This window comes from Etheostoma spectabile, chromosome 22 (genome assembly GCF_008692095.1).
Source record: "Etheostoma spectabile isolate EspeVRDwgs_2016 chromosome 22, UIUC_Espe_1.0, whole genome shotgun sequence".
Taxonomy (NCBI): Eukaryota; Metazoa; Chordata; class Actinopteri; order Perciformes; family Percidae; genus Etheostoma; species Etheostoma spectabile.
Genome location: NC_045754.1, coordinates 13,019,284 through 13,039,564, shown reverse-complemented (window position 1 = coordinate 13,039,564; position 20,281 = coordinate 13,019,284). Strand labels below are relative to the sequence as shown.

Genomic DNA, 20,281 nt, shown 5'->3' with positions numbered 1-20,281 from the left:
CACACCTATGAAAGATGTAATACCTACAATGACAACCTTCCTAATTTGTTTTGTTAACTGGTTACATTCATCTTGTGGTCATCCGATTTTCAGATCGAATTTGATCCTTTCTCTCTCTTTCTCTCTCTCTTTCTTTCCCCTCCATCTATCTTTATCTACCTCTACCATTCTGCCTTAATCTCCCTCTATCCATCTCCCAGCGAATGTATTTGAAAAGCACTTTGCGGCCACCATTGACTCCTTCCAGGACGCTGTCAAGTGTCTGTCAGAGTTTGCCTGTAATGCCTCCTTCCCGGACACCAGCATGGAAGCCATCCGCCTCATCCGACACTGCGCCAAATACGTCTCAGAGAGGCCACAGGTCAGTGTCAGGCCTTGCTTTATACTGAAGAGTTTATTCCTTACTGTGAAGGTGCCATGTGCAGATAATTTTGCTGATACTCTAGCTTTTAATAAACATAATGTATCTGAACAACCCATCATAAATATACTTCTTACTAACATCTAAAGATTGGCAGAATATAAGCACACTGTGATCCTAAGCTGTTTAGTACACAATGAATTTAGTTGCAGTAGTATTTGTGTACCCCACATCTATTAACATCATCCAGTGTGCATCAAAATGTGCCGTGTGCAAATGTTTACTGATCCAGCTTTTGCAATCATTTTTTCATAAAGACAGCAAGAGAGTAATAGTGCCGATCAGGGCCCCATACAGTATGCACAAACATGTGTTTAAGATGGAGAAATGGTAAACTCAGCTTGTATTTCTCTGGCAGGCCTTCAAAGACTACACCAGTGATGACATGAATGTAGCGCCTGAGGATCGCGTGTGGGTGCGAGGGTGGTTCCCCATTCTCTTCGAGCTCTCCTGCATCATCAACAGGTGTAAGCTGGATGTCAGGACCAGGTAGGTGGGATTCACTTTTAGCTTGATATTTCAGATGGTGGGTGTTATGAAAGGCATAAAACTTAAACACATATTGCTTTAGATTTGAGCAATAACAGCAATGGAGACATGCTGCTGCACATCCAATGTTTCAAGTCAAAGCTATCTAGATGACAAAAAGACTGTCATGCATAAAATGTCAGCTATAGCATCAAGAAAATGACAAATCTGTGTGTGTGCCTTTCTCAGAGGGCTGACTGTGATGTTTGAAGTGATGAAGACCTACGGGCACACCTTTGAGAAACACTGGTGGCAAGACCTGTTCAGAATTGTCTTCAGGATCTTTGACAACATGAAGCTGCCTGAGCAACAGACTGAGGTACACGGCAAGTCTTTCATCCTCCACAGCTGTTTCAAAGGCTGTGTTTTGCAGCTGAATGCTCGAAATATGAAATATGAAAATCTCTGATCTCTGAGCTGCGGTGAGTTGTGTTGAAGTTTGTGTTGTCATGATAATGGAGGAAATTCTCACTGAGGTTCTGTTGCACCCTCAGAAAGCAGAGTGGATGACCACCACCTGCAACCACGCTCTTTATGCCATCTGTGATGTCTTCACTCAATACTTTGAGTCCCTCAATGACGTCCTGCTGGATGACATTCTGGCTCAGCTCTACTGGTGTGTGCAGCAAGGTGAGCACACAGCAACCATTGCTGTTTCCTGCCATATTTATCTTCACACAAGTATCTGTGAGTGGAGTTTGTGTGCAGTGTTAGGGTCCAGATTGTCCCCTTGTCTTTAGGCAGAGACACAAAAAAAGGGGCAAGTAATTGCTGTAGTAGTTGAAGTAGTTGCTTTTGATGCAGGTTATAGAGGTCAAAATAATAAGAGGCATTAGGACAGTTACCGTCCTTGGCTGCATTTTTTTTTTTTGGCGGGGGGGTTGTTAGATTAGATCAAAGGGCAACCATCACTGTAGACTGTATACATCAATACATCTTACCTTCTTTTTTTTATTACTCTTACGTGTTATTTAATTTATCCTTTCCTTGTCTCTCCCTCCCTCGGCCCAACCCTTCCTTTTCCTCCTCCTCTTCTGTGCTTCTGTAGATAATGAGCAGCTCGCCCGTTCAGGCACCAACTGTCTAGAGAATGTGGTCATCCTGAATGGAGAGAAATTCTCCCTTGAAACCTGGGACAAGACCTGTAACTGCATGCTGGACATCTTCAAGACCACCATCCCACACACGTAAGCTGCCGCACTGAATATAAAACCAGCTTCTCTTCAAAATTCAAAAACATGCGTTTACATTTAGATGTAAATAAATACGCTGCCTTAGATTTAGCAGTAATTCTGATAAATGGGGGACATTAATGAAAGTGGCAAATGAAAATACAAACCAAATAGATATTTATTGAGAATGGACATATCATTCAACAAAGACTTTAGTCAAATTAAAACTAGCTTTACCTTGTTTGATTTTCTAGCTCAGGTAGTTTTCTAATGTGGAAGTTGTTAGCTGTTTGTCATTCTGTCCAAAAGTTAATGGGGTTTACTAAGTAAACTGTTTTTCAGGCTGTTAACATGGAGACCTGCAGGAGCAGAGGGAGAAAACATGACAACACAGAGCCTGTCAGACAAACAGCTGGTGAGGGAATACACCCTATACACCATTTGTTCATAGTTTATTTCAATATCTTTTGCAGAATTTTACTGCTAGCAAACACACGGTTTTCCTTTCTTGTACATCATTTATTTACATGTATAGGCCTTGCAGTAACTATGCTCACTTTGCTCTCAGGACTGCCTTTCCCAAAAGTCAGTGGATATTCAATCCCGCTCTGACGACCAGCATTCCATCAGCAGTACTGATAGGGTTGCCATGGAGAGCCGTCGACAGAGTCAGTACAGCTCAGCCTCAGGCATGTGTGAGGACGGCTCCAGGAGCAGGACCCCAATAAGTAAGCCTGTCGCTTTTCTTAAAGACCAACTGCTGGTGTTTGCTAGTGAGTGTTCTGATGGAAGTTCCCTTCTCTATGCTCAACAGAGGTCCAGGAGCAGCGCTTATTCACAGCTTTGCTGATAAAATGTGTCGTGCAGCTGGAGCTGATCCAGACGATTGATAACATCGTGTTTTTTCCTGCCACCAGTAGGAAGGAAGATGCTGAGAACTTTGCCGCTGCTCAGGTACTAACACGTGTGTTTTCTCTGAGAGAGTAATAGTCGCTTGCCATTGGTTTTGTTTAGAAGTTATAGACGCTTCCTCTTTTTCTGTTTCTGTTTCTGTGCTATGTGATTTAAAGCCAGTGGTAATCTGTTATTTGTGATGTTTTTGAAGCGGGATGCCTCGTATGCAGCTGACGTCCCAGTGGAGGCCCAGGACCAGGGCATGTATCGCTACCTGACCTCAGAACAGCTCTTCAAGCTGCTGGACTGCCTGCTGGAGTCGCACGGCTTCGCCAAGTCTTTCAACTCCAACAACGAGCAGAGGACCTTACTGTGGAAAGCAGGTAGATCAAGAAATCACTGTCTACATCTAGACAGTGATTTATAGTGGGCTGTTTGGAGATAATAATAATAATAATAATAACAATAATCATAATTATTGTTATTATTATTTTTATTATTATTATAGGTATCATCATTATTAAAACATTTTAAAATGGCTGTGATTGTAACTGTATCCATCTTTGTGTTTGTGTTCCAGGTTTCAAAGGAAAGTCGAAGCCCAACCTGTTGAAGCAGGAGACCAGCAGCCTGGCGTGTGGCCTGCGCATCCTGTTTCGTATGTACACAGACGAGAGTCGGCAGGACGCCTGGGAGGAGGTCCAGAGACGACTACTTGAGTAAGAATGGCGATGCCCACTGCATCACCTGCGCAACTGCTGATCCTGCAGTGGTGGTGCACGGTAGTCAGTGGATCGGAGAACCCCTACTCAGCTACCTCCAGTGATATTTAACATGATTTCTAAGTAGTACAACATATTTCTTACTTAATTTCAATTTCATTTTGCTTTATTGGCATGACAAAAAATACATCTATGTTGCCAAGGCAAAAGAACAAACATACATATAAACAACAAGAAGGAGTAAATACTGATATAATAATACAAGTAAACAGGATACTTATGATATAATTATAGATACTAAACAAATTGTATGCGTGTCCCTCAAAGGGTCATATTTCTTATATTGACAGTCATCATTGACCACATTAGCGAACGTAGCAGTGTGGACTCCCATAACTGATAACACAACTGATCTTTGTAATGGTTTCTGTTGTTGTGCGTCTTATTATCATCTCGCTAATGATGCTGTCTGCACAGAGTACACTAATCCTGCCAAACGTGTTAAGACACAGTTGGAACAATACATATTATGTGTGCACATGCATGAGACTGTGTTCTCAATTTGACAGAATTCAGAAAGTAATCGGTTTTGTTGTTGGTAGTTTGTAATGGGCAGATGATAAATGGTTTCAGATCAGGACATCTTTGTGCTAAAGCTCTGCTTGAATGAACTGGTTTAGTTATTGAATAATGTGTGTGCATTAGATAGATGGATATGGGATTTTTTGGTCTGGTTATGTTTAGGATTTCAGTCAAATCTAAGAATAAGTGAGAATGGGTCAATGATTTTAATACTGAAAATCTTGAGGGCAGTTTGTAGTCATTAAGGTTCCTTTTACCATCACTCCTGCAGAATCAATTGTCACCACACAAGGGATATTGTTGCCAATACATCATCCTCAGTGGAAGGAGACATCAAAAAGACACTATGTGACGAGTGGAGGTTGTTTTAATGTCACTATCTTCTATCTAACAGTCAGTTACCCGTTGCGAAGGCACAGCTTGGCTCTACTCTGTAACGGATGCCGTGCGCTGTAAGGATCTAAAGGAATCAGCACACTGATGTTTCATTGTTCCGTCAGCACTGTTGTCATTGCTGTATCTTAATTCAGCAGCGCCTCAAAAACAGACGTCACCCCCTTTCTCTCTTTGCCTCACTATCAAATTGATGATAATATCAAGATAAAGCGGAATCATCGGCTGTCTCTCCCACTAGCATTCATTATAGTGAAGGAGATGAGAAAGAGAGGGGAGGAGGAGAAAGGATAGTGCCTGCATGTGCAAGTGGCTCAGAAATCCTAATTCATGGAGACGCTGTTATGTGCCATCATGCCTGTATTTTATGTTTCTTTGCTCTTTTGCAAACCTATTACGCACATACACACACAAACAGACCTTTGTTTACCAGACGCACCCAGATGTACAGCACCCATGCAAGTTTGATTAGTGTAGGGAGCAAAGCAGATTTGGGAGGTGATAAGGTCACAGAGATTCAAGTGCAAGATAGCTGTGATTTCAGCTGTGAAGAAAAGTGTCCAATTGTTTTTTAACAGCCTGAGTCAGTGGCTTTAATTAGCAGTTACCAAGCGAAAACAATATTCATCATCCCCATGCTGGCATTTTTTCATGTGATAAACAATGCAGAGAAGCAGATGCTTTCTTGCTACAGCACATTACAGAGCAACACAGCTCTAAGGGACTTTTTTCTTTCATTCTATCTAGCATTTCTTTTTCTGTTCAATGTTCTCCCAGTGTTAATAATATAGTGACTGATTTCTGAAATGTTTCTCTCTTTCTCTGTGTGATGTAGTGTGTGCAGTGAGGCTATAGCGTACTTCTTGGCTCTGACCTCAGAAAGCCACAGGGAGGCCTGGACCAACCTGCTGCTGCTTTTCCTCACCAAGGTGCTAAAGATCAGTGATGAAAGGGTAAGAGCCATAACACTTGATGACACTTTAAAATCCACAGATAATTTACAACTTGGTCTGAAATCCAAAAATAACAGATGGGGGAATTGTTTCCTCCCTCTCAACACTTCAGAGTGTATCATCGTACTTCTACCATTGATGTAACAAGCAAAAAATAGAAGGTATATAACCAGGTGTGTGATGTCTCTCTATTTTAAGAGAGACCTGACAGCCAATCAGAAACTGTCAAATCAGAAAAAAAGATTTTTTTTTTTGTGGCCATGGGATTTATATAGTTTAACAATGAATTGAGAATCTGTATGCCAATCACTTAAAGGGTGTAAATAGAGCAGAGCAAGAGCAAAACTGGTTGCATTTTTAGATTAAAATATCACATTTGAACCATTTTAATATGTAGTTATAGCGCAGTTCCACCCTTTTACTCTATCGAGCTCAGCAAAACTTAGAACATTATGCTGTTTTTTTGTACCAAATAACCACCCAGATAAAATAAATAAGATTGTGCTTTAAAGTGTGTCTTTATTCTGTGCAGCAACAAGGCGTGTGTGTCTCTCTTTGTCTCACTCTGTCTGTCTCATGCCACAGTTCAAGGCGCATGCGTCCAGATACTACCCTCTGCTGTGTGAGATCATGCAGTTCGACCTGATCCCTGAGCTGCGGGCTGTTCTGAGAAAGTTCTACCTGCGCATCGGCCTCGTGTTTAACATCGCACAGCTGCCTGAGCCTGCACCCGAACCTCGGCCGGCACACGTTGAACGGGAGGCAGACACAGAGGTGGGGGAGGAGGCCGGGGAGGAGGCCCAGTGATGCTGCACCACAAACAGCCTCGAACACAGAGCTCTACTGCGCTGTGGCTCTGCGTCACCTCAGCGCAGTCTACGCCTGACTTAAACAGCTGATTGTCAATCGGCTGTCTGCTACCACCCACCCGCACCCTTAACCCTGTCACCACACACACAAACAAACCCACACACACAGACACGCCTATACACACAAACAGCCCAGACAGAGTCCTTGATATCATGATGAAAACAGTAATGTCTTGTGCAAGGTGTAGCAATGCCTCAACCGGATACAACTACTGATTAACAGCTGACAGTTATCCATATCTCTGATCTGCTCAGAAGGAATTTATTTCAAAAAAATGTGTGCTTCTTACTGTATATTTAAAAAGTCAAGAATGAATGGGTTTCAACAACATGCAAAAAGACATATTTAATAACTATGAAATGTGACATTTGTCACACAGTGATAGTAATGATCTTTCTGTCTGCACCGCAGATGGCAAAGATTAGTGTTGGTAGCCTCTTGGATGAAGCTAGTTGTACAGATCTGCCACTATGTAATATAATCTCATAACACTAGATTTCATTTATTTTCATTGTTTTCCTCTGAATTTGCTGCACTTGATCTCTTTTTGAATGCACTGGAGATTTTACTTTTGTGATAATTTATTTGACTCTACCATCGTCTGCAGATTGTCCTATAAAGTACGATTTTTAATTGAACATGACCGTGGAAAGTGAAGGGTTAAATTATTCCATTTTATATGTTCTTAGGTTTTTATCGGAAATAGATCACTGGGCTTCTGAAACTGGAAGATGAGAGAGCAACCTGATGCTAGCTGCTTTTGAGTCAGTCTGTTTTCATGTTTGAGTATAGTTTTCACTCTTGTGTACAAAATCAAAAGTTAATAATATATTTAATGTTTTTTTTCTTTGGTTTGGTGTGGGGAAAAGGTATATGTATAGAGAAAATGACAAATGTTAGCTGTGCTTTAAGTATGAATGGGAAGCATTCCTGCTCATGGATGTAGAAAACAAAATGTATATGATACAGCAATGTAAAGTTTTCTATGTTGCAAAAACGATTATGTACAACTTTCTGTACAATACATCATCTGGCATTCTAATCAGGTTCTAGGTCAATAAAGTTTTTGAACCGGTTGATTTGAAATGCTGAATAACTGACTTCCAAATGATAAAACTGCTGTTAATAGATGATAATGCTGATAACTAGCTGTTAATTTTTTTCCACGAATGATCAGCCAGGACAACATTAAAATAACATTTTATTATAAAATAAACTTTCCGGTGTATATTTATAACAAAATTAACTACATAAACACGTATATATGTTTACGGTACATTCAAAGATATGCATCTTGCCAAACTTTCATGGACAATTTACTGCAGGGTAAAAAAAGCACTTTTTATGCTGGGAGAATGTCTTGCGTAAGATGTTTGTCTAAAATAAGACAATATTTTTACATGCAGACTGTTTTTAGTAACAAGCTTTTGAAATTTTGCATCTAACATACGCATTCACAATGCAACGATGTTCATTCTTAGGAGAGCCAAAAAGGGGATTGGCAAAGAAGTAGCCTCACTGTTTGAAGACCAGCTAATAGGAGCTATTGGACGTGCTGTGTCAGCCAGGGTGGAGCATCCAACCTCCTGTTTGGCGTCTTTCTACAACCAGAGCGTTTTACAGTATCCGACGTGCCAGGCCGCAGCCAGGCCTCAGTAGCAACAGTCTCCGTGGAGACACGTCTCTCCAGGGCAGAACCCAGAGACAAGACATCCACATCATCATCCAACAGCCCTTCTGGAGAGAACGTTTCTTTTGGCAATCAGAAAATGAAGAATGCTTAAAATTCATCATGTAGATAATTGTTTTTGTTTAGGTATCATTTCTCTAATTTTAAGCCAAAAATGTTTTGATTGTTCTAAAACAATAGTTAACATCTGTCTCATCTTTATTAAAAAAAATGAAAAGACAAAGCTTTAGTATGAGACTGAAGCATGTGTCTGAAATCTGGGGAGAAAAAAAGCAAGTGGGTTAAAAAGCCAGCTGCAATATAAAGTTACATGCACTTAATTTTTATTTTGTTAAATTACTAGTGAAAGATGTTAATGACATCACTGCTCAAGTCTTTCAGTGGACCAACCCTCTTTGATGCCCCCATTAACCAGACATGTTCTGCTTTTGTTATATTAGATCCATCTTATTTGAATTCTTCTGATGTGAAGTGTTTCCTCTCACCTGATCTGCTGTTGCGATCACCAGTGTCCTCTCTTGTGATGCGGTGCTGGTTGTGGGCCCGGACTTTAGAATCAAGGTTCAAACTAGTCGGTGACGCCAAAGACTGAGCATCTGGTTGGATGTTACGGTCCCTCTGATCCATGGAGACCTCCTGTAAAAAAAAACACAGCCACAAGGAAGTATGTTCATCAGTTAAATGAAAACTAATAGTACTTGAATAATACAGCAGTGAATGCATCCGCTCTGGGACTGTAGTGATTTAGATTGTTTTGACCCAAAGCAAACAAAAGCATCCATTTACTGCTCCGCGTCATACATCATAGTCATGTCTCTTCCGTGGTGCTGTCCTCTCCTGGCGCTCTGCTGAGGGCTGACGGCGTCTCTGCTGATGAATCCCCTCTTCACATGCTTTACCACTGTAAACATCTGACAAAGCCATTCATCATCATTACGCATCTACACACCTCGTAACAGCTGGACAAAGATTAGCAACCTAAACATTCATTCAGTTCAGATATGTGTAATGTGAAAAGAAGGAAATCAGTCCATTCAGCAAAACCTCTCATTGGAAGGGGTTCAGATGGAAAAGGGTAAGAGGGAAAGTATTCAAAAGCCTCCCTTCCTGCACCACTGGCTTTTTAAACAATTTCTCCACTGCCCTCATTCCCAATGTCTGGCACTGTGCTATCTCCACCCTTCAGCTGGCATGTGCACCTTGCACCCAGCACTGGCACTAGCGGCAACACAGAGACAGGAGCTGGAATGTGTCACAATGAGTCTGGCGCAGAGACACAGAGCTAAATTATCCTGGCTGTTGAAGTGTGGTATTGTAAGGGTGTATGTAGCTGACCTACCGAGCCATGTCACCTTTATGGAAAATGTCCCAAAGCATATTATGTTACATGTAAACACTTTATTTATACCTGAAAGAAGAAGAAAAGATGAACATGGACAGTTCTTACAAACAGACTATGTTTAGCCAGGCTTACCAATGAAAGTAGTCTCAGATGGCAAAATGGAGTCTCTGGGGATGTAGCGTCCAGGTTTCTTTCCCTGGGAGACAGAATAAACACAGACAAACACCAATTAAGTTATTGGAAGTGCAAACCATAAAAGATGTACTTAACTAGCCTGTCACAATGTAAATGCATATTTCTAATGTGATGACCACTCACAGAATGATAGTGGCTCGGTTTCTGGCCCAAAACGTCTGCAACAAAACACAGAACAATGAGTTAAACAGCACAACAGTTAGAAGACAAATGTGAGTGTGTGCTCACTGACCATGCTCTTCCGCTCTCTTCATAAGCCTGATATTGCGTTGTTGTTCGCGAAGAAGGGCCTGCTGTTGGATGTCCAGACTATGTTCGTCAGTGGGAGGGTCAGGGTACATGTGGTGGACCTCCTCACGAGATGCTGTGTCTGACAAGCAAAGGAAAGGTATCATCCCAAATCTTTCCTACAGTAGCAATGAAGTGGCTTTCTTCGATCGATTCAGCAATAACAGGTGCATTAGCACCGTAATAAAGAATTAGAGCAATAAGGTCAGAGATAAGATTAGAAGGCACATTGCTCCCTTCCTTAAAGTCTCCCTCTTTCCTCCCTCTCTCTGAAATAGCAACTTGGTCGTGACTCAGCAGCTCCACAGCTTGGCTACATCCTTCCCACTACAAGGTCTGAATGGATCTGATGCAGCTTTCAGATGTAAAGTTGGCTTAAATCCATAATTTATATCTGGAAGTTTGATAAATCATTTGGTCTGTCCGTCCCAGACTAGCATTTCTTTCAATTTCTCTTTGGTTTTACAAGCCAGAGGCCTGAGTGTCTTTCAGACCCCTGCTTTAACTTGGTCTGGGAACCCATCCAAAGCCATTTCCGTGGTTCGCTTGCATTACATTCTCTGTTTGCGCTGCCAAAGTGCCTGTCACTGACGGACGCCTTCCATGACCTCATGAGATTACAGTTTCAGTGTGGCTAGAGGGAGACAGAGGAATGATGAGGCTCTGGAAAGCCTAAACCATCTGGCAATGCCCAGCTGGTTTAGGACCGCAGTGATCTTCGTCTTTTGTCCTTACATCAACAGCATGACCAAGCCAATTAGAGGAGGTTTTTTTTAATCACTTTCTCAAAATTGGAAGAAAGAAGAAAGGGGTTGGTTCAAAGTACAGAAGCAATGTAAGCAGTGTTCAACTGGTTTTAGTCCAATGGGATGAACTGATTTTTCATCAAAGGATGATGTTCATACCACAACTATTGTCTGAATGATAGAATTAAAATAAAGCAACATTTCACTACAGTAAAAAGTCTTAGTGCAGTTTTTACGTGCATAGTAGGACTTCTTTTTGCAGTCATGACTTGTGGCCTCTGGTCATATAGAAGGCAAACAGATGGCACAGAATACTGACTTAGGGTGTTTTTGTTTCTTGCAGTGACCTGTTGCTTGTAGAAATGTTGCTTGATAAAATGAAACCAGTGTCCAATCAGTCAATGTGTTATTACCTCTGTATTTAAGCTGGTTAAACTCCCTAATATTTTGCATATTAACACGTGCAGCACCAGAGTAGGTACTCCTCGTTGATGGCTGGACAGCTTGCTTGTGCGTTGATTCATCCACTCTGGGTCGTCTTTTGGGTCTGAGCAAGGGAGGGAAAAACACACAATTTAAACAGGGCAACTAACTCAAATAGCACACAAAGATGCCCAATAGTACATCATCCTGAACGTTTTCAAGTTGTGATCAATGACTACAGCATGCATTTCCACTTGGCCAACGTTAGAGTAAGGTGAGTATTGTTTTAAAATATTAAGGATATAACCCCCTGATTTGTGTGTGTTAAACATTTCCAAATGCTTGGAAATGAGGTGTAAATCAATGGGCTTTCTGTGTAAGCAGCTTATATTGGAACCAAAGAAAAGAAGTGAAACTGGCACCAGTTCAAAGGCATTTCTCTGAAGATTTGCAGTAAACTTATTTGAATATAAGCAGAGACTTTTCAAGTTGCTTGTAGTGCATTCCTGCCCTTTCAGGGGTGGAATTAAGTCACATACTAGGTTGCGTTAGTTTTTCAGGGTGGTTAGAGGTCATAAGCAGCCACGTGTCCTGCTGAAGGTTCATTCAGCAACATTCTGAGTCCAGTGAATCCTGCACTGCAGTTGACCCTGCTGGTCTTGCAAGGTGAAGACAGACAAAAGGATTTTTTTCCTTTGTGATCATATTGTTACATTACTGCAGTAATGATTTCTTGAAGCAAATCTAAATGGAGATTAGAAGATTGCCTATTTGACCTGGGTCACTTTCATTGCCTTAGAGCACAAGAAAGCCTCCTTAAATACCAAAACTGCCATTTGACAAGACCAAATTAGTTATGTGTCTCCACCTTAATGTGTCTAGGGGTGTATTACTGTAGGTGAAATTGGACCTGAAGGGCTAGAGCACATCTAATAGCTTTTCTAAATGTAATAAAAGTAATAAAATTCTATTCATGTTCAGGAGTGTCTGACTATAATACCTGTTGGGGGGAGTGTAGTGACTCTCCTGTCGATCTGACTGGTTCAGCTGAACCTCCAGTTGTCTCTGCTCATTCCTCAGATAACTACGGAGGGCTGACAGCTCTCTGAGCACTTCCTGCTTACCATCTGAAGCCAACAGAGGGATTGAGGGGAGACAGAGACAAGAATTGGAACGAAGTGGAAATGTTTGATTCACAAGAAGCCAGGCATATGATTTTTTTAGGGATGGTGGGGGGTGTACAGATAACTTAAGACAGTCCCACCTTGTAGCTGGGGTATTTTCGCAGGGACTGGTCGGGACTGTGGCGCTGACGCAGAGTGCTCCTGTTGTGGAAATTGTGGGTTTTTATATATTTTTTATATATTTTCTAATCAAAATAGCCTTGATATGAAAATATTTTGATCCGTTTACTGAGTGGCTTACAGTACTGGCGGAGACTTGGCTCACAACAGACAAAGGTCTATATGCTTCAAGATTTGTCTGCTTCCTCTGCAAGGTTGGGATTGGAGGAGATGGCACTCTCTGCAAATTTACGAGCAGTTTATCATGTTATTATATTAATAAAGATGTTCAATAAAACTGAAAGCTACAGTACCAATGTCTTTTCAGGCTTACTGTACCTCATAACTCAACTGTGCCTTTTTCTGTTCTGTGTCCCTGGCGCTCTCAGGTAACTTCTTCTCAATCTCTTCTTTCTGTCTCACCCTCTTTTCCTCCTCCTGGTGTTCTGTTTTAGGTTTACGGATCGATTCTTGGTTTTGCATCCTATGCTGCAGAGAGTAAAGAAAACTGTTTCTCAGTGTGAGGAGACCACTTAACTGTCAGGATAGAGGAATGATGAACTCCTCACCTCAAACTTCTTTCGCTTGTTTTGCTCCTCCTCAAATTCCCGCTGTATGCGAGCCCTTTGGTCTGCCAGCTTCTTCTCTTCCTTCTCCTCCTCAATCCTCATTTGTTCTGCCTCCTCTGTCAGCTTTTTCTTTTTTTCCTCTATCTGTTTGTAACGACGAGTTACATTCATTGTTCATTTACAACTTCTTCAAAGTGCTCAAAAACACGAGCAGTATTTGTGAACATTTTTTTTTAAATAATTATATCTTTTTTTAAAGTTGTCACACGCCTTACAAGCAGTTACCTGCATAGACCTACCTGTTGTTTCAGTTCTTCTTTGTATCTGTTCTGCATGTGGAGCTGCTGTGGAGTTGGCTGATCATTGAAACCTGCAAAGACAAGTGAGACGGACAGTATTCCTTCAATAAAGAAGACCAAGAGTGTACATGTCCACACACAAATGCACAATACACTATAATACACTGGAATACAGGACACAGTTTGCCACAAATCTGGCAAAATCACCAGAACACTACCTGATAGACGATGGGAAATGGGAGTCCTGGCTTCAACTCTGGGACTGTGTCCATTGCTCATTGGAAAGCTTTGGGTCTGTCCACTATTCTCGGACCCAGGATTCCTATTTGACACCTCGTTTGTCCTGTGCATTTGATTCAGGTCACCTGTGGGCATGGAAACACATATAAGTACCTAAAATATTCTGCATTAATGTTTATTATGATTCATATTAAAATTACCTTAGGCTTAGCAGACCTCATTAAAGGAGAGCATGAAATCTAACTTACTAACAAGGTTGCCTTTTTGGTCTTTAATTGGAGCACCTCCCCCACTTTTCCCCCAGGGGTTGTACGCCATCATCTCGGCCTCTATCTTGGCATCATACCGCTCCTTCTCTTCTTTTTCTCTTCTTTTACACTCCTCTCTTTCTTTGATCTGGACACAAGGAAGGCAGGATGCTTCAAAAGTTGATGCACTTTCTCTGACCACTTCAGTGGAGTCCAAGTCTCTGTTTCTCTGCTAGTCTTGCTACACTGTATTTCTTTGCCAATGGGGAAACGCTGACTCCACAATGATCCGGTCTCTAACTGTCAAAATATCTTGTCCGTCTCTAAAAATGAGTCAATGTCTGGGTTACCTCTGGTATCAGCAGGGAGACAGCAGCCTGTCAAAGCAATCATTAGCATATCAGGGGGGCAGTTAGCTAGTGTGCTGCAGTTATTATATATGAAAGCATGGGGTCTGCTAATAACAAGCAGATGAAATCTTGTAGATCTGATGTCATACCTGTAGTCTGAGTGCTTCTTGGTAGCTTAGTGCCATCTCTCTCTTCAGCTTGGACCTGTCGGCATTTTGCTCTCCAACATACAGGGGAGACCCTTGATCAGTTGCTCTAGAAGTTAGAGTGTCAAATGATGAGGAGGTACAGTGTGTGTAAAGCGGGTACTGACAGTCGCACAGTTATTTTGCAGTGGGAGCCCTCTTCAGGAAGAAAAACAAAGGAGGGCTCATGACCATCTACTAATCTAAAAACGTTCACACTTTGCAAATTGCTTTTTAGTGTAAAGAATAGGAAAAAATGTTTGAGGTTGTGTACACTGAATTTGGATCTGGATAAATGAACTACGATTGCATAAATGGCCACTTACAGAGTGCGACCACTTGGTCTGAGAGGAGGGGGTCTTTGAGGAGGACTCTGGAAATTCCCAGACTGCTGCACCCCTCCAGGCAGGTCATCTAATAAAGAAAATACAAACATATTTTAGTTTCATTAGCTATCTGCTGCCACAGTCTGCCAGCTCTTTTTTTCCAACATTAAAATGTTTGAGTGCCAAGACAAGGGCAGAAATTTGGCTGCTAATTTAAAATGGAAAGACAATAAATGTAACCAAACACACCAGCTGGAAGTAAGATCCATCTGGATCTGCTGAACTCATATCCAATAAACTGTATATCCCCTCAGTAATAAAATCAGTTCTGCTGTAAAATGAGATTCATGAATTGCTATGCCAAGTCCTCTTGGCTATTGATATGTCGATAAAATGGCTCCATAATAAATGGCAATAGTTCTCTACAGAGAGGTCTGGGAGTTTATTTAAGCCAATGTGAACTACTCCCATCTAAGGTAAAACTGCCAGATCCCACGAGTCACTTCATGACTGTGAAGAAACTAGACACAAATACGCATAATTTACATTACTGCTGACCCTTTTCCAAAGCTTTATGTATTATTTTAGATTCTATATAGTTTTCCTACCTCAGAATAGCCACTGGTTTCCATTCACTTCCATACAATATGAAAATCCAATTGCAGAGAGTTGAACCTTTTTTAAGTTGCAGTAAATTATCCACAACATAACAGTGAACATCACGACTGCTTTTATACACAATTGGACAATGTTCATACCAAACTGAAATTAATGTGTCTGTTTGATATGTGAGAAAAACACAATGCAAAAACACTACAGCCAAAACTAGTTTGCAGCAATGCAAAGGATATTGATATGATTTAAAATAAAAGACAAAGAGGCAAAAACAACATAAATATGGTTGAAATACTGTACTCTGGTTGTAAGGAAGATTAGGATCTAATAGATTCCTGGTTCCATAGTAGTAATAAGCTGCATCATATGGAGTCTTGTAATTATTAGTCACATTGTGAAGAACCGGAGGAGGAACACCAGCAACCCTGAACACACAAAATCACAGAAACTACAATGAATTAACAGCAGAGTTGTTAAAGTGATTCATGTTAAAGGAACACAAAGCAACAGTGAGCTACCTCGGGTTGGCCACCTCTCCTAGGATGTTTGAGAAGTCCCTGTGGTAGTCCTCATTAAAGTAGTCCAGCGGGGGGACACCTTGTGCTGCTCTCACTCCAGACCAAGGCATTGTCTTCCCTGTCAGCTGACTGTAGTCCACATGGGACTGTCCTGGGGGGTCTCTCTCTGTGTCTTCAGTGCGTTTGTCATTAATTTGCCTTGTATTTGGGTCCTTCCCCAGATCTATACCGGGCTTGTACGGGACATCTTGTCTCCAGTTGTTATATTGCTGATGCACAGTCCCAAACTGCTTAATTCCATCAGGTTGGAAGAGGTGATGCATTGTGTAAAATAGATCAATTAAAAGAAATCAGGCAACATATATTAAAAAAACTCAAGAGGTGCTCAAAGGTGTTGCTCAAGACATCACATCAACATAATCATCATCTATGATAGTTTGTGACAAGTGAGAGATGTAAATTTTGCTGTTGATGCCTTTCTACAATATTTTATCCAGATACAGCAACAAATGCAGGACTGATACAATTGCTTAGTGATGGTTGGATTACAGTAAAATCAGATCTTTAGACAATCACATCATAAAATGTGTTTCTAAAAACTATCAATTTTGGCCAGTTCTTGCCATTCTGCTGTACCTGTTTCCAGAGGTCTCTGACTCCAGTGGCAGCAACCCTCAGCTCAAGCTTCTTCTCTCTGAAATGTAAATCATCCCAGCGTTTTTGTCTTGTTGACATAGTTGATAGGCATGTGCCAGCAGAAACAAATCTAAAGAATATGATTCAGTGAATAAATACTCACCTGATCTTGTTAATCTTCTGTTCAGCAATTTGTTTCAGCAGCTCTTGCTTATACTTTTCTTTCCTCATCTGAGCGGTCGACTGCTCTTCTGTTGCTCCTGCATGACAACAGATACATTAACACACAAGTGGTGCCACCTATGATGCTAACAAAGGATTTTAAATTCCATCAACAATCCTGCAGACGTCAATATGTGTCTAAAAGCGTCAAGCAATACAAATGGTATTTACCAATCATTAGTCCAGTAGCAAACTCTGCTTTATCCTTGCTGGTAGCAGGTCTAGATCTTGCAGCCGTCATCATGCTGTCTGGCATTTGCCGACTATTAAACACGGATACAAAGACAGAACCAGATACTCCACAATAGCCATCAAACTACTGACAGAGTATAAGGGTAACAGCACAGCAATCAGTTTCTGTCTGAGCCACACTCAGCTACCATTTTACAGTGCCTCACAGTTTGCCTGCAGACCTTTCTGGTCTCAGAGAAAGGGAGTGAATCCTTATTCTCCAATCAACACAGCTACTCTTACAGAACTGGGGGTGAGTAATTGTTAGCCTGGAGCTGAGCCAAGGGTCACTCTCCATCACCGCCCCACACGTTCACAGCTTACTGAGAGGGGCTCAACTTAATGGCATAAACGGAAACAGTGAAAGGAAATGGCGTGTAAGAGAAGTGCTGGAGAGCAATAACTGAGTATGGCAGCAATGATCTATACCTGTCTTCTGTTGCAGTTACTCTGTGTTGGCTCATTTGATCAGATAGGTTTATTGATTAAGAAAATGTATGTGACTTTCCAGGAAGATATTATTGCCTGCCTAGCTCTTCATTGGAACACTGTTGCTATCTAGGATAATTGTGCTCCAGCATTGTGAATCTCATTACTGCAGGCGACCAGAACTGTACATCGAAATAAATCGTGCTTACTCTGACTTCCAAACTTCATTGTTGTTCTGATGATGAAGACCAGGTGCCTCTACCTCCTTTATGTCCCGAGGAGCTCTGCCATAGAGACAAAAAGAAAGGAAAAGACAGGTGAAGAGAAATTATATCACCACACCTGCTCTTCTGTCAATGATTTATACGTAACAGACGGAATAGCTCAAAATCATACTACAGAAAAAAGCTACACCTGTTGACAGCTCCACGTTCTCTGGTTCTCCTCTCCACTTTGTACTCCGGCTCTGGAGTGTGTCTGTCTTGTCGCCTCCTGTGTCTGAACTCAAACTCGTTGTCTTTGTCTGTGATTGGCTCCTCCTCAGAGCTGTAGGGCTCTTCTGGTCTATGGAGTTGCCAACGCCTTCGTCGCCGATGGCCTGGACCCCAAGTCCCTATGTTTTTTCCATTGTCCACTGTCTCAGTCAGAGTGGCAGCATCTCTCCTGGATGCAGGGCGCTCCCTGGGAGGATGGTGTGTGTTTGTATGGGTGTTGAGGATGGGCCGAGGAGAAGCTGGAGAAGAAATGTACACAGCATCTGAAGGTTGAATCTGTCCAGGCTGAAAATAAAAATGTGAAGAAAATTGAATATGAAAACCATTTACTTTGTACCTGGGTGCTTTAACAGCACATAACAACAATCCTCTGATACAAACTAAGTATTTATTTAACTTAAAGCAGAAATGTTATTATTTTGCAAAAAATGTGACTATCAATGTGTTTATTCATTATGTGCATTACCTTAGAAATAATGGGAGGTGCTCCTCTCTTTAACCTTCCAATTTGAGTTTTTTCTTGTAGGAAGATGTTGTATTCTTTTTTTCTATCAGCTCTTAGTTTTTCCTATGAGAGAAACAAATTTAGGGTCATGTCTTTGAAACAGCCATTTTATTCTGATAGGGGACCAGCTAGTTATTTTTAATGCTGTTTGAATCTGACTAATTAATAGCAATATAATATATCCTCTTTACAATTTTGCACACAGTAATTTGACAGATATTGGTCTCACAGAGCAAGGTATTTCCCACTACAACATTGCAAGAGGCTGATAATATTGTATAAATTCAGCGACCCAGGTGGGACTTGAACCCACAATCCCCAGCTCCGGAGGCTGATGCCTTATCCATTAGGCCACTGGGCCATTTTACACTGCCACACCCTCTGAAACTTTGTTAGTGAGTAAGCACCTATGCACAAGAGCAGTTGCTATGAAACACAAAGCCCTGTACAAACAACAATTCACTGCACCGCAGTAAATCAATTCTATTAGTGTTGAGAGAAAGTTATGTCCCCCCCCCAAAAAGTCCCACTTTGAATAAAAAATCGACAGTTACCTGTATGTCACACTTGGGACACACAGAAAGAAATACACAGAACACACAGACACACAAACACACAACACAACAACACACACCCACACAAACACACCCACACACACACACAAACACACACACACACACCACACACACACACACACCACACACACACCACCCACCACACACACACACACCTGAGCTGATGTCTTGTCATCAATAGGTAGGGAGAAGCCCTGGGGTTGTGGACGAGGTTCATTAGTTTTCAGATCCTTTTTCTGGAAGAAGAACATGAGAACAAAGGACAGGATGGTGAGGAAACATAGGGAAACACGTCTTAATGACTGTTTTTTTTATACATATCATCAGACCTTTGCAGCATACTGTTTGTAGTCCAGTTGAAGCTCCTCCTGAAGTTTCTTCTTCTTCCTTTCATAATCGTATCCCAGCAGGAAACTTATGCCCATTCCTGGATAATATATAATTTATAACACATGAAGTGTATGACATAAACCTATAGGCCTGATCAAATAATGTAATCTGTTCAGTATCAGTAAGACATGCATAATACCTCTGTCTGGATTGGGGTATATGTGTGCCGCTGATGCTGGAGGCATATCCACACTGTGTTGTTTATGTTACCAGCTATTGACTTGGAGAAGGTTACGAAGGTTAACACATTACTTAGAACATTCCGTATTTTTGCGTTTTAAAAAAACGTGGTAATCATCGGAGCACTGATATTTCACATAACGTTACCTCGATGTGTAGTGTATCACACTTCAGTGATGATGACATAATACATCTTTTGGTGTTTCCTCTTCATGCGCCTCGAAAAACGTCCCATCTTTCCTCCATTAATTACTTTGTAGATCAAAGCTCAGTTGAAACAGAGGTTACACATAACATTATAACATTATTCGGATTTGCAATATTTGCATTTACAGACCATGTAATGGCAAATGCTCTTGTCTAGCTTGTCAGCAAGGAGCAAAGCATCATTCTGTTGCTATAGGCAACCATGACACAAAAGATTTTCCGATGAGAAGCTAATTAACCTAGCTAACAACAAGGCGCTATAATATAAAATATACCAAAGACCCGTTGTTTGATAGTTGTTACAGTAGTTAATAACATTGGCTTTGTCGACTCCTAAAAATACCCTTACCCTCACCAAAGAACTGAAAGCAAAAACCTCAACGAGGGATTCTGCTTTTCTGAAAAACGCCGCTAGATGTCAGTGCGTCCCCGACGGTTGGTTGTGAGTCTTCCCAGGACTAAACCATGCATGCTGGCAGAGGGGTGATTACACTTTAACATGAGTCATACATACGGTAACAACCGCTTCAGGTGAAATATTATTTTTATATTTATAGTTC

General features: G+C 41.3%; 2 protein-coding genes and 1 non-coding gene across 21 annotated transcripts in view; 1 reads left to right on the top strand and 2 right to left on the bottom strand.

Annotated features, from left to right (window-relative positions):
• arfgef1 (ADP-ribosylation factor guanine nucleotide-exchange factor 1 (brefeldin A-inhibited)) overlaps positions 1–7,621 on the top strand; it is a 54,843-nt gene extending 47,222 nt beyond the window's left edge. For 8 of the 9 annotated variants that reach the window (XM_032504410.1, XM_032504414.1, XM_032504408.1 and 5 more), the window contains 12 exons: positions 201–361; positions 780–910; positions 1,139–1,268; positions 1,444–1,579; positions 1,998–2,136; positions 2,464–2,536; positions 2,690–2,849; positions 2,936–3,075; positions 3,227–3,398; positions 3,596–3,734; positions 5,548–5,665; positions 6,251–7,621. In XM_032504410.1, coding sequence (XP_032360301.1) covers positions 201–361; positions 780–910; positions 1,139–1,268; positions 1,444–1,579; positions 1,998–2,136; positions 2,464–2,536; positions 2,690–2,849; positions 2,936–3,075; positions 3,227–3,398; positions 3,596–3,734; positions 5,548–5,665; positions 6,251–6,472 — 1,721 coding nt within the window. In that variant the 3' untranslated portion in view covers positions 6,473–7,621. The remainder of the gene's footprint in view (positions 1–200; positions 362–779; positions 911–1,138; positions 1,269–1,443; positions 1,580–1,997; positions 2,137–2,463; positions 2,537–2,689; positions 2,850–2,935; positions 3,076–3,226; positions 3,399–3,595; positions 3,735–5,547; positions 5,666–6,250) is intronic. The other variant, XM_032504412.1, reaches the window with a different exon arrangement.
• Positions 7,622–7,719: 98 nt separating this feature from the next.
• cspp1a (centrosome and spindle pole associated protein 1a) lies at positions 7,720–20,275 on the bottom strand. Of its 11 annotated transcripts, none has more exons than XM_032504430.1 (31): positions 19,852–20,275; positions 19,662–19,766; positions 19,474–19,554; positions 19,274–19,371; positions 19,100–19,180; positions 18,331–18,432; positions 17,785–18,149; positions 17,580–17,654; positions 16,882–16,973; positions 16,652–16,748; positions 16,489–16,546; positions 15,853–16,142; positions 15,635–15,759; positions 14,720–14,807; positions 14,358–14,463; positions 14,209–14,235; positions 13,859–14,006; positions 13,589–13,735; positions 13,371–13,441; positions 13,072–13,215; positions 12,842–12,991; positions 12,645–12,743; positions 12,484–12,544; positions 12,220–12,346; positions 11,210–11,343; positions 9,995–10,132; positions 9,886–9,920; positions 9,700–9,763; positions 9,027–9,136; positions 8,711–8,861; positions 7,720–8,287 (listed from the first exon to the last, which is right to left on the bottom strand). In XM_032504430.1, the coding sequence occupies exons 3-31, from the start codon at positions 19,517–19,519 to the stop codon at positions 8,079–8,081; spliced, it is 3,438 nt and encodes a 1,145-aa protein (XP_032360321.1). In that variant the 5' UTR covers positions 19,520–19,554; positions 19,662–19,766; positions 19,852–20,275; the 3' UTR covers positions 7,720–8,078. The 11 variants fall into 11 exon arrangements, with proteins under 11 accessions (XP_032360321.1, XP_032360322.1, XP_032360320.1 ...); XM_032504431.1 differs by having other exon boundaries at positions 20,071–20,270; XM_032504429.1 differs by having other exon boundaries at positions 19,662–19,783; positions 20,077–20,270.
• On the bottom strand, positions 18,658–18,730 carry trnar-ccg (transfer RNA arginine (anticodon CCG)). Its single transcript has one exon. It is a non-coding gene; the product is annotated as a tRNA-Arg (tRNA).
• Positions 20,276–20,281: the final 6 nt, after the last annotated feature.

What these genes read in the sequence shown, in the direction of transcription:
- cspp1a (XM_032504433.1), bottom strand. Translation starts at nt 19,519, where the DNA reads ATGCCTCCAGCATCAGCGGCACACATATACCCCAATCCAGACAGAG. An exon ending in AAGAAGCACTCAGACTACAG is followed by an intron (nt 14,236 to 14,357) that starts GTATGACATCAG and finishes TTGCTTTGACAG; the next exon opens with GCTGCTGTCTCCCTGCTGAT. An exon ending in ATCTGAGACTACTTTCATTG is followed by an intron (nt 9,137 to 9,699) that starts GTAAGCCTGGCT and finishes TGGCTTTGTCAG; the next exon opens with ATGTTTACAGTGGTAAAGCA.